This window comes from Megachile rotundata, unplaced genomic scaffold (assembly GCF_050947335.1).
Source record: "Megachile rotundata isolate GNS110a unplaced genomic scaffold, iyMegRotu1 scaffold0044, whole genome shotgun sequence".
Lineage (NCBI taxonomy): Eukaryota > Metazoa > Arthropoda > Insecta > Hymenoptera > Megachilidae > Megachile > Megachile rotundata.
The window spans coordinates 357,107-371,597 of NW_027473341.1; the positions used below are offsets into that span (position 1 = coordinate 357,107).

The 14,491-nt window shown below is 38.4% G+C and overlaps 2 protein-coding genes across 2 annotated transcripts; both read left to right on the forward strand.

Moving 5' to 3' along the window:
• The first annotated feature begins 834 nt into the window (after nucleotides 1-834).
• Nucleotides 835-1,698, forward strand: LOC143266127 (uncharacterized). Its single transcript, XM_076541764.1, has one exon. It carries the CDS (start codon nucleotides 835-837, stop codon nucleotides 1,696-1,698), a length of 864 nt encoding a protein of 287 aa, XP_076397879.1.
• Nucleotides 1,699-12,511: 10,813 nt separating this feature from the next.
• Nucleotides 12,512-13,375, forward strand: LOC143266128 (uncharacterized). The gene has a single exon (XM_076541765.1). The coding sequence runs from the start codon at nucleotides 12,512-12,514 to the stop codon at nucleotides 13,373-13,375; it is 864 nt and encodes a 287-aa protein (XP_076397880.1).
• Nucleotides 13,376-14,491: the final 1,116 nt, after the last annotated feature.

The window sequence follows — 14,491 nt, forward strand, 5'->3', positions numbered from 1 at the left end:
CATACAATCACAATCATACAATCACAATCATACTATCAGAATCATACAATCACAATCATACAATCACAATCATACAATCACAATCATACAATCATAATCATACATTCACAATCATACAATCACAATCATACAATCACAATCATACAATCACAATCATACAATCGCAAGCATACAATCACAATCATACAATCTCAATCATACAATCACAATCATGCAATCATAATCATACAATTACAGTCATACATCACAATCATACAATCACAATCATACAATCGCAATCATACAATCACAATCATACAATCGCAATCATACAATTACCATCTCCCAAATACAATCTCCCAAATACAATCTCCCAAATACAATCAAACAATCACAATCATACAATCACAATCATACAATCACAATCATACAACCACAATCATAAAATCGCAATCATACATTCAAAATAATGCAATCACAATCATACAATCACAATCATGCAATCACAATCATACAATCAGAATCATATGTGGCGACTGTACCGACAGCGTCACATGCGCCCTCTGGACAGTTCCTATTTTTAGTTACTTTTTATTTCTTAGGTTAAGTTGTAAATAGTAGTTGGTAAGACTAGTTTATAAGGAACGCGGCGCGAAAAAGAAGAACGTCGTTCTTCCACTTCTGGTACGAAAGAAAAAGAGTCAGCACGTGCGCGTCTTAATAAAAAGTACAATCCTTGCAAATAGCGAGAAAAGTCGTCGTACGTCATTTCCTACACCAGGTTCTCCTTCGCGAACCTCAGTCCCCACATAATTGGTGCCGAAACTGGTGAATTTTCATAAAAGGAGAGAAAAAATGAGTACGGAAGGAAGTGCAACCGACGCTCCGGTGGACGCCATGCGGCATGAGATACAGGCAAGTGAATTTCGGAACGTAAAGCTTCCTGCGTTCTGGAAAGAAGAACCGCGCTTGTGGTTTATCATGCTAGAAAGAGAGTTCGCAGCATACGGCGTGCGAGCCGATGCTGTAAAAAGCTCCGCGGTAGTCCGAAGTTTAGATCAGGACACGATGAAGATCGTACTAGATGTAATAGAGGCCCCGCCGGATAAAAGTACATATAATGACATAAAACGCGCATTGATAGAAAGGCTAGCCAGGTCGGACGAAGCTAACTTAAGACATCTCCTATCTGGCCTCGAACTGGGCAACAGAAGACCGTCCGAGCTCCTAAGGGAGATGAGCCAGCTCGCGGGGGCGAACGTTGGGGAGAGCGCACTCCGCGCGCTGTGGATCCAGCGGCTTCCGGGCAGGGTGCAGGAGATCCTGTCTATAATCGATGATGCGGACCTGCAAAGATTGGCGAAAGTCGCCGATAAAACAATGGAGCGTTCGGCAGCCGAAGTGTCGGCCATTGCCGATTTCACCCACGCCAAGCGGGACACAATGGCGGACGCAACGCGGGACGACAGGCCCGGACATCAAGATGGCGAATTGGCGGCAATCGCGAGGCGATTGTCTCGCGTGGAGATCGAGCTGACCAGGAGAAACCGCAATCGCAGCAAACAGCATTTCTACAGAAGGAGGAGCGCCAGCCGGGACGACAGCACGAAACGGAACGGGTTGTGCTGGTTCCACCATAAATTCGCTGAGCAGTCCTGGAAATGCAGGAAGCCGTGCAGCTGGACAGGTCCGGACAAACGTGGACCAGAAAAAAACTAAAGGCGACGTCCCAAGTCGAGGCAGTTGGCGACGTGCAGCAGAAATATCGCCTCAGCATCCGAGACACCAGGAGCAGGATGGAGTTTCTGATCGACACGGGCGCAGATGTTTCAATAATTCCGCGATCATTGGGAGGTAAGAATCGGAAGGTAGGCTCGTTTAAATTATACGCGGCAAACGGGGCAGTCATCAATACATACGGCGAAAAATTATTATCTCTAAACTTAGGCCTTCGCCGAGAATTCCCCTGGCGATTTATAATGGCCGATGTTTCTAAGCCGATAATAGGGGCGGATTTTTTACATTTTTTCAACTTATTGGTAGATCTTAGAAATAAAAGACTATTAGACAACAATACTCAAATACACAGAAATATGACACTCCGCAGAACCGATGTCCCATCAGTATCTACAGTAGACAGGGGCAATACATTTAATTCGTTGTTAAAAGAATACGTAGATATCACTAAACCTACTGTACACAAAAATATAAAACATAAGGTGTGTCATGAAATAGTCACGTCCGGACCCCCGTTCGCTGAGCGAGCGCGACGCCTGCCTCCCGAGAAATTGAAAATAGCTCGAGCAGAGTTCGAGCAAATGATTAGAGAAGGCATTTGCCGCCCTTCAACGAGTCAATGGGCGAGTCCGTTGCACATGGTTACGAAAAAGACCGGCGGTTGGCGACCTTGTGGGGACTACCGCCGTCTGAATGGCATTACAAAACCGAATAAATATCCGTTGCCACATATACATGATGTGGCGCATAGATTCGACGGAAGTAAGGTATTTTCAAAAATTGATTTATCGCGAGCTTATTTCCAGGTACCTATAGCACCTGAGGACATAGAAAAAACCGCGGTAATCACCCCATTTGGTTTGTACGAGTTCACAGTAATGCCGTTCGGATTGTGTAACGCCGCCCAAACTTTTCAAAGACTGATGGACACGATATTGCGTGGTCTTGATTTTTGTCAATGTTATATCGACGATATAATCGTAGCGTCTCCCGATTTAGAGACACACGAGAAACATCTGCGCGCGTTGTTCGACAAGCTCCGGGAAAACGGTTTAGTAATAAATATTTCAAAATGTAAATTCGCGGAAACTAGTGTAGAGTACTTAGGATGTAAGGTTAGTAATAAGGGAATCGCTCCGCTGGACGAGCGGATCCAAGCGATCAAAAATTATCCGAAGCCGGAGACGCTAGCGGATCTCCGTAGGTACATAGGCGTAATCGGATTTTACCGTAGGTTCCTTCCTCACGCCGCGGAATGGCTGGACCCTCTGCACAAGCTCCTGAAAGGAGCTAAGAAAAAGGACAGGAGGCCAGTTTGTTGGGACGATGGATCCGAAAAGGCGTTCGAGGAGACAAAGAATCATCTGGCTAACGCTTCCCTGCTGCATTATCCGAAGGAGAATGCAGCGTTGGCGCTGCGCACAGACGCATCCGACGTCGCAGTAGGGGCAGTGTTGGAGCAATTTAGTGACGGTAAATGGGAGCCACTCGGTTTTTTCTCTAGGAAATTGGATAAGACACAAGTAAAGTACAGTGTATATGACAGAGAACTTTTGGCCATTTACAAAAGCATAAAGTTTTTTAGACACTTTGTAGAAGGCAGAGAGATGCATATACAAACGGATCACAAGCCGTTGGTATATGCATTTCAGCAAAAAGCCGATAAAGCTAGCCCGCGACAATTAAGACAATTGGATTTCATAAGCCAATTCACGACAAAGATCGTGTACGTAGAAGGCGACAAAAATATTGTAGCCGACGCGTTTTCTAGAATACAAACAATAGAATTACCAGTTGTCATCTCGACGGAAGAATTAATACTAGCACAGTCGCAAGACGACGAACTAAAAGATATAATATCCGCGAACTCCAACAAATGGAATCTTCAGAAAATACTTGTAGAAGGTTCAGATAGATGTTTGTATGGAGACGTGATAAAAAATAATATCAGACCTTACGTGCCAAAAGTACTTAGAAGAAAAATTTTTGATAATGTTCATAATTTGTCGCACCCGAGTGGGCGAGCCACCAAAAAATTAATCTCTAGAAGTTTTATGTGGCCTTTAATGAACAGAGACGTAACCGAGTGGTCCCGTACATGCGTGCCTTGCCAAATAAGTAAGATCCATCGTCACAACAGGCTGGCACCCGAGAAGATAGAGATACCAAAGGGTCGCTTTGAACATATCCACGTAGATCTAGTCGGACCTTTACCTGTAATTAATAACTATAAATATTGCCTTACGATTATAGATAGATTTACCAGATGGCCAGAAGCAGTGCCAATTACCGACTGTTCAGCCGATAAAGTAGCAACGGCTTTGTACTCGGCGTGGATAACAAGATTCGGAGCCCCAGCCACCATTACGTCCGATCAGGGGACGCAATTCGAGTCCCAGCTGTTCCAGTCCCTGGCCAAACTGATCGGATGTAATAAGACAAGGACCACCGCGTACCATCCCCAATCAAACGGTATGATTGAGAGGTGGCATAGGTCACTTAAGGCAGCGATAATGTGTCACGAGACACGAAATTGGGTCGAGATACTTCCCACGGTCCTACTGGGTCTCCGAACTAGTTTTAAAAACGATATTGGAGCATCTGCGGCGGAAATGGTATACGGCACTCCCATAAAATTGCCGGGAGAGTTTTTCATGGCTCAAGACGAAACTACAAATCCGCAAATATTTTTAGAGAAATTTAGGCAACATATCAGACAAATTAAACCAAGTCCAATATCGCACCATAGCACTCAAAAGACATTTACTCATAAAAATTTATATACATGTTCGCACGTATTTTTGCGAGTAGACGCAGTTCGAAAACCTTTAGAACCGCCTTACGAAGGTCCATTTAGAGTAGTGCAGAGGGTTACCGATCGAATATTTAAAATTGATTATAAAGGAAGCGAAATCAATGTATCGGTCAATAGATTAAAACCTGCGTTTTGTGAAACTACCGAGACTGAAAGAAATAGCGTACCAAAGACTTATGTAAAAAAAAGAGTTACATTCGCGCGTTAACGCACTCGGAGGGGAGTGATGTGGCGACTGTACCGACAGCGTCACATGCGCCCTCTGGACAGTTCCTATTTTTAGTTACTTTTTATTTCTTAGGTTAAGTTGTAAATAGTAGTTGGTAAGACTAGTTTATAAGGAACGCGGCGCGAAAAAGAAGAACGTCGTTCTTCCACTTCTGGTACGAAAGAAAAAGAGTCAGCACGTGCGCGTCTTAATAAAAAGTACAATCCTTGCAAATAGCGAGAAAAGTCGTCGTACGTCATTTCCTACACCAGGTTCTCCTTCGCGAACCTCAGTCCCCACACATACAATCACAATCATTCAATAACAATCGTACAATCACAATCGTACAATCACAATCGTACAATCACAATCGCACAACCACAATCAGACAATCACACTCATACAATCACAATCATACAATCACAATCATACAATCACAATCATACCATCACAATCATACTTTCACAATCATACAATCACAATCATACAATCACAATCATACAATCACAGTCATACAATCACAATCATACAATCACAATCATACTATCACAATCATACAATCACAATCATACAATCACAATCATACAATCACAATCATACAATCATAATCATACAATCACAATCATACAATCACAATCATACAATCACAATCATACAATCACAATCATACAATCGCAAGCATACAATCACAATCATACAATCTCAATCATACAATCACAATCATACAATCATAATCATACAATTACAGTCATACGTCACAATCATACAATCACAATCATACAATCGCAATCATACAATCACAATCATACAATCGCAATCATACAATTACAATCTCCCAAATACAATCTCCCAAATACAATCTCCCAAATACAATCAAACAATCACAATCATACAATCACAATCATACAATCACAATCATACAATCACAATCATACAATCACAATCATACTATCACAATCGTACAATCACAATCGTACAATCACAATCGCACAACCACAATCAGACAATCACAATCATACAATCACAATCATACAATCACAATCATACAATCGCAATCATACAATTACAATCTCCCAAATACAATCTCCCAAATACAATCTCCCAGATACAATCTCCCAGATACAATCATACAATCACAGTCATACAATCACAATCATACAATCATAATCATACCATTACAATCATACATCACAATCATACAATCACAATCATACAATCGCAATCATACAATCACAATCAAACAATCGCAATCATACAATTACAATCTCCCAAATACACTCTCCCAAATACAATCTCCCAAATACAATCATACAATCATAATCATACAATCACAATCATGCAATCACAATCATACAATCACAATCATACTATCACAATCATACAATCACAATCATACAATCACAATCATACAATCACAATCATACAACCACAATCATACAATCGCAATCATACATTCAAAATCATGCAATCACAATCATACAATCACAATCATGCAATCACAATCATACAATCAGAATCATACAATCACAATCATTCAATAACAATCGTACAAACACAATCGTACAATCACAATCGCACAACCACAATCAGACAATCACACTCATACAATCACAATCATACAATCACAATCATAAAATCACAATCATACCATCACAATCATACTTTCACAATCATACAATCACAATCATACAATCACAATCATACAATCACAGTCATACAATCACAATCATACAATCACAATCATACTATCACAATCATACAATCACAATCATACAATCACAATCATACAATCACAATCATACAATCATAATCATACAATCACAATCATACAATCACAATCATACAATCACAATCATACAATCACAATCATACAATCGCAAGCATACAATCACAATCATACAATCTCAATCATACAATCACAATCATGCAATCATAATCATACAATTACAGTCATACATCACAATCATACAATCACAATCATACAATCGCAATCATACAATCACAATCATACAATCGCAAGCATACAATCACAATCATACAATCTCAATCATACAATCACAATCATGCAATCATAATCATACAATTACAGTCATACATCACAATCATACAATCACAATCATACAATCGCAATCATACAATTACAATATCCCAAATACAATCTCCCAAATACAATCATACAATCACAATCATACAATCACAATCATACAATCACAATCATACAATCACAATCATACAATCACAATCATACAATCACAATCATACAATCGCATTCATACAATCGCAATCATACAATCACAATCATACAATCGCAATCATACAATTACAATCTCCCAAATACAATCTCCCAAATACAATCACCCAAATACAATCATACAATCACAATCATACAATCACAATCATGCAATCATAATCATACAATTACAATCATACATCACAATCAGACAATCACAATCATACAATCGCAATCATATAATCACAATCATACAATCGCAATCATACAATTACAATCTCCCAAATACAATCTCCCAAATACAATCTCCCAGATACAATCATACAATCACAATCATGCAATCACAATCATACAATCAGAATCATACAATCACAATCATTCAATAACAATCGTATAATCACAATCGTACAATCACAATCGCACAACCACAATCAGACAATCACACTCATACAATCACAATCATACAATCACAATCATACAATCACAATCATACCATCACAATCATACTTTCACAATCATACAATCACAATCATACAATCACAATCATACAATCACAGTCATACAATCAGAATCATACAATCACAATCATTCAATAACAATCGTACAATCACAATCGTACAATCACAATCGTACAATCACAATCGCACAACCACAATCAGACAATCACACTCATACAATCACAATCATACAATCACAATCATACAATCACAATCATACAATCGCAAGCATACAATCACAATCATACAATCTCAATCATACAATCACAATCATACAATCATAATCATACAATTACAGTCATACATCACAATCATACAATCACAATCATACAATCGCAATCATACAATCACAATCATACAATCGCAATCATACAATTACAATCTCCCAAATACAATCTCCCAAATACAATCTCCCAAATACAATCAAACAATCACAATCATACAATCACAATCATACCATCACAATCATACAATCACAATCATACAATCACAATCATACAATCACAATCATACAACCACAATCATACAATCGCAATCATACATTCAAAATCATGCAATCACAATCATACAATCAGAATCATACAATCACAATCATTCAATAACAATCGTACAAACACAATCGTACAATCACAATCGCACAACCACAATCAGACAATCACACTCATACAATCACAATCATACAATCACAATCATAAAATCACAATCATACCATCACAATCATACTTTCACAATCATACAATCACAATCATACAATCACAATCATACAATCACAGTCATACAATCACAATCATACAATCACAATCATACTATCACAATCATACAATCACAATCATACAATCACAATCATACAATCACAATCATACAATCATAATCATACAATCACAATCATACAATCACAATCATACAATCACAATCATACAATCACAATCATACAATCGCAAGCATACAATCACAATCATACAATCTCAATCATACAATCACAATCATGCAATCATAATCATACAATTACAGTCATACATCACAATCATACAATCACAATCATACAATCGCAATCATACAATCACAATCATACAATCGCAAGCATACAATCACAATCATACAATCTCAATCATACAATCACAATCATGCAATCATAATCATACAATTACAGTCATACATCACAATCATACAATCACAATCATACAATCGCAATCATACAATCACAATCATACAATCGCAATCATACAATTACAATCTCCCAAATACAATCTCCCAAATGCAATCAAACAATCACAATCATACAATCACAATCATACAATCACAATCATACTATCACAATCGTACAATCACAATCGTACAATCACAATCGCACAACCACAATCAGACGATCGCAAGCATACAATCACAATCATACAATCTCAATCATACAATCACAATCATGCAATCATAATCATACAATTACAGTCATACATCACAATCATACAATCACAATCATACAATCACAATCATACAATCACAATCATACTTTCACAATCATACAATCACAATCATACAATCACAATCATACTTTCACAATCATACTATCACAATCATACAATCACAATCATACAATCACAATCATACAATCACAATCATACAATCGCAATCATACAATTACAATATCCCAAATACAATCATACAATCACAATCATACAATCACAATCATACAATCACAATCATACAATCACAATCATACAATCACAATCATACAATCACAATCATACAATCACAATCATACAATCACAATCATACAATCACAATCATACAATCACAATCATACAATCACAATCATACAATCATACTCATACAATTACAATCATACATCACAATCATACAATCGCAATCATACAATTACAATATCCCAAATACAATCTCCCAAATACAATCATACAATCACAATCATACAATCACAATCATACAATCACAATCATACAATCACAATCATACAATCACAATCATACAATCGCAATCATACAATTACAATATCCCAAATACAATCTCCCAAATACAATCTCCCAAATACAATCATACAATCACAATCACACAATCACAATCATACAATCATAATCATACATTCACAATCATACAATCACAATCATACAATCACAGTCATACAATCACAATCATACAATCACAATCATACAATCGCAATCATACAATTACAATCCCCCAAATACAATCTCCCAAATACAATCAAACAATCACAATCATACAATCACAATCATGAAATCGCAATCATACATTCAAAATAATGCAATCACAATCATACAATCACAATCATGCAATCACAATCATACAATCAGAATCATACAATCACAATCATTCAATAACAATCGTACAATCACAATCGTACAATCACAATCGTACAATCACAATCGCACAACCACAATCAGACAATCACACTCATACAATCACAATCATACAATCACAATCATACAATCACAATCATACAATCGCAAGCATACAATCACAATCATACAATCTCAATCATACAATCACAATCATACAATCATAATCATACAATTACAGTCATACATCACAATCATACAATCACAATCATACAATCGCAATCATACAATCACAATCATACAATCGCAATCATACAATTACAATCTCCCAAATACAATCTCCCAAATACAATCTCCCAAATACAATCAAACAATCACAATCATACAATCACAATCATACAATCACAATCATACAATCACAATCATACTATCACAATCGTACAATCACAATCGTACAATCACAATCGCACAACCACAATCAGACAATCACAATCACACAATCACAATCATACAATCACAATCATACAATCTCAATCATACAATCTCAATCATACAATCGCAATCATACAATTACAATCTCCCAAATACAATCTCCCAAATACAATCTCCCAGATACAATCTCCCAGATACAATCATACAATCACAGTCATACAATCACAATCATACAATCATAATCATACAATTACAATCATACATCACAATCATACAATCACAATCATACAATCGCAATCATACAATCACAATCATACAATCGCAATCATACAATTACAATCTCCCAAATACACTCTCCCAAATACAATCTCCCAAATACAATCATACAATCACAATCATACAATCACAATCATACAATCACAATCATACAATCACTGTCATACAATCACAATCATACAATCACAATCATACCATCACAATCATACAATCACAATCATACAATCACAATCATACAATCACAATCATACAACCACAATCATACAATCGCAATCATACATTCAAAATCATGCAATCACAATCATACAATCACAATCATGCAATCACAATCATACAATCAGAATCATACAATCACAATCATTCAATAACAATCGTACAATCACAATCGTACAATCACAATCGCACAACCACAATGAGACAATCACACTCATACAATCACAATCATACAATCACAATCATAAAATCACAATCATACCATCACAATCATACTTTCACAATCATACAATCGCAATCATACAATCACAATCATACAATCACAGTCATACAATCACAGTCATACAATCACAATCATACAATCACAATCATACTATCACAATCATGCAATCACAATCATACAATCACAATCATACAATCACAATCATACAATCATAATCATACAATCACAATCATACAATCACAATCATACAATCACAATCATACAATCACAATCATACAATCGCAAGCATACAATCACAATCATACAATCTCAATCATACAATCACAATCATGCAATCATAATCATACAATTACAGTCATACATCACAATCATACAATCACAATCATACAATCGCAATCATACAATCACAATCATACAATCACAATCATACAATCGCAATCATACAATTACAATCTCCCAAATACAATCTCCCAAGTACAATCAAACAATCACAATCATACAATCACAATCATACAATCACAATCATACAATCACAATCATACTATCACAATCGTACAATCACAATCGTACAATCACAATCGTACAATCACAATCGCACAACCACAATCAGACGATCACAATCATACTTTCACAATCATACTATCACAATCATACAATCACGATCATACAATCACAATCATACAATCGCAATCATACAATTACAATATCCCAAATACAATCATACAATCACAATCATACAATCACAATCATACAATCACAGTCATACAATCACAATCATACAATCACAATCATACTATCAGAATCATACAATCACAATCATACAATCACAATCATACAATCACAATCATACAATCATAATCATACATTCACAATCATACAATCACAATCATACAATCACAATCATACAATCACAATCATACAATCGCAAGCATACAATCACAATCATACAATCTCAATCATACAATCACAATCATGCAATCATAATCATACAATTACAGTCATACATCACAATCATACAATCACAATCATACAATCGCAATCATACAATCACAATCATACAATCGCAATCATACAATTACCATCTCCCAAATACAATCTCCCAAATACAATCTCCCAAATACAATCAAACAATCACAATCATACAATCACAATCATACAATCACAATCATACAACCACAATCATAAAATCGCAATCATACATTCAAAATAATGCAATCACAATCATACAATCACAATCATGCAATCACAATCATACAATCAGAATCATATGTGGCGACTGTACCGACAGCGTCACATGCGCCCTCTGGACAGTTCCTATTTTTAGTTACTTTTTATTTCTTAGGTTAAGTTGTAAATAGTAGTTGGTAAGACTAGTTTATAAGGAACGCGGCGCGAAAAAGAAGAACGTCGTTCTTCCACTTCTGGTACGAAAGAAAAAGAGTCAGCACGTGCGCGTCTTAATAAAAAGTACAATCCTTGCAAATAGCGAGAAAAGTCGTCGTACGTCATTTCCTACACCAGGTTCTCCTTCGCGAACCTCAGTCCCCACATAATTGGTGCCGAAACTGGTGAATTTTCATAAAAGGAGAGAAAAAATGAGTACGGAAGGAAGTGCAACCGACGCTCCGGTGGACGCCATGCGGCATGAGATACAGGCAAGTGAATTTCGGAACGTAAAGCTTCCTGCGTTCTGGAAAGAAGAACCGCGCTTGTGGTTTATCATGCTAGAAAGAGAGTTCGCAGCATACGGCGTGCGAGCCGATGCTGTAAAAAGCTCCGCGGTAGTCCGAAGTTTAGATCAGGACACGATGAAGATCGTACTAGATGTAATAGAGGCCCCGCCGGATAAAAGTACATATAATGACATAAAACGCGCATTGATAGAAAGGCTAGCCAGGTCGGACGAAGCTAACTTAAGACATCTCCTATCTGGCCTCGAACTGGGCAACAGAAGACCGTCCGAGCTCCTAAGGGAGATGAGCCAGCTCGCGGGGGCGAACGTTGGGGAGAGCGCACTCCGCGCGCTGTGGATCCAGCGGCTTCCGGGCAGGGTGCAGGAGATCCTGTCTATAATCGATGATGCGGACCTGCAAAGATTGGCGAAAGTCGCCGATAAAACAATGGAGCGTTCGGCAGCCGAAGTGTCGGCCATTGCCGATTTCACCCACGCCAAGCGGGACACAATGGCGGACGCAACGCGGGACGACAGGCCCGGACATCAAGATGGCGAATTGGCGGCAATCGCGAGGCGATTGTCTCGCGTGGAGATCGAGCTGACCAGGAGAAACCGCAATCGCAGCAAACAGCATTTCTACAGAAGGAGGAGCGCCAGCCGGGACGACAGCACGAAACGGAACGGGTTGTGCTGGTTCCACCATAAATTCGCTGAGCAGTCCTGGAAATGCAGGAAGCCGTGCAGCTGGACAGGTCCGGACAAACGTGGACCAGAAAAAAACTAAAGGCGACGTCCCAAGTCGAGGCAGTTGGCGACGTGCAGCAGAAATATCGCCTCAGCATCCGAGACACCAGGAGCAGGATGGAGTTTCTGATCGACACGGGCGCAGATGTTTCAATAATTCCGCGATCATTGGGAGGTAAGAATCGGAAGGTAGGCTCGTTTAAATTATACGCGGCAAACGGGGCAGTCATCAATACATACGGCGAAAAATTATTATCTCTAAACTTAGGCCTTCGCCGAGAATTCCCCTGGCGATTTATAATGGCCGATGTTTCTAAGCCGATAATAGGGGCGGATTTTTTACATTTTTTCAACTTATTGGTAGATCTTAGAAATAAAAGACTATTAGACAACAATACTCAAATACACAGAAATATGACACTCCGCAGAACCGATGTCCCATCAGTATCTACAGTAGACAGGGGCAATACATTTAATTCGTTGTTAAAAGAATACGTAGATATCACTAAACCTACTGTACACAAAAATATAAAACATAAGGTGTGTCATGAAATAGTCACGTCCGGACCCCCGTTCGCTGAGCGAGCGCGACGCCTGCCTCCCGAGAAATTGAAAATAGCTCGAGCAGAGTTCGAGCAAATGATTAGAGAAGGCATTTGCCGCCCTTCAACGAGTCAATGGGCGAGTCCGTTGCACATGGTTACGAAAAAGACCGGCGGTTGGCGACCTTGTGGGGACTACCGCCGTCTGAATGGCATTACAAAACCGAATAAATATCCGTTGCCACATATACATGATGTGGCGCATAGATTCGACGGAAGTAAGGTATTTTCAAAAATTGATTTATCGCGAGCTTATTTCCAGGTACCTATAGCACCTGAGGACATAGAAAAAACCGCGGTAATCACCCCATTTGGTTTGTACGAGTTCACAGTAATGCCGTTCGGATTGTGTAACGCCGCCCAAACTTTTCAAAGACTGATGGACACGATATTGCGTGGTCTTGATTTTTGTCAATGTTATATCGACGATATAATCGTAGCGTCTCCCGATTTAGAGACACACGAGAAACATCTGCGCGCGTTGTTCGACAAGCTCCGGGAAAACGGTTTAGTAATAAATATTTCAAAATGTAAATTCGCGGAAACTAGTGTAG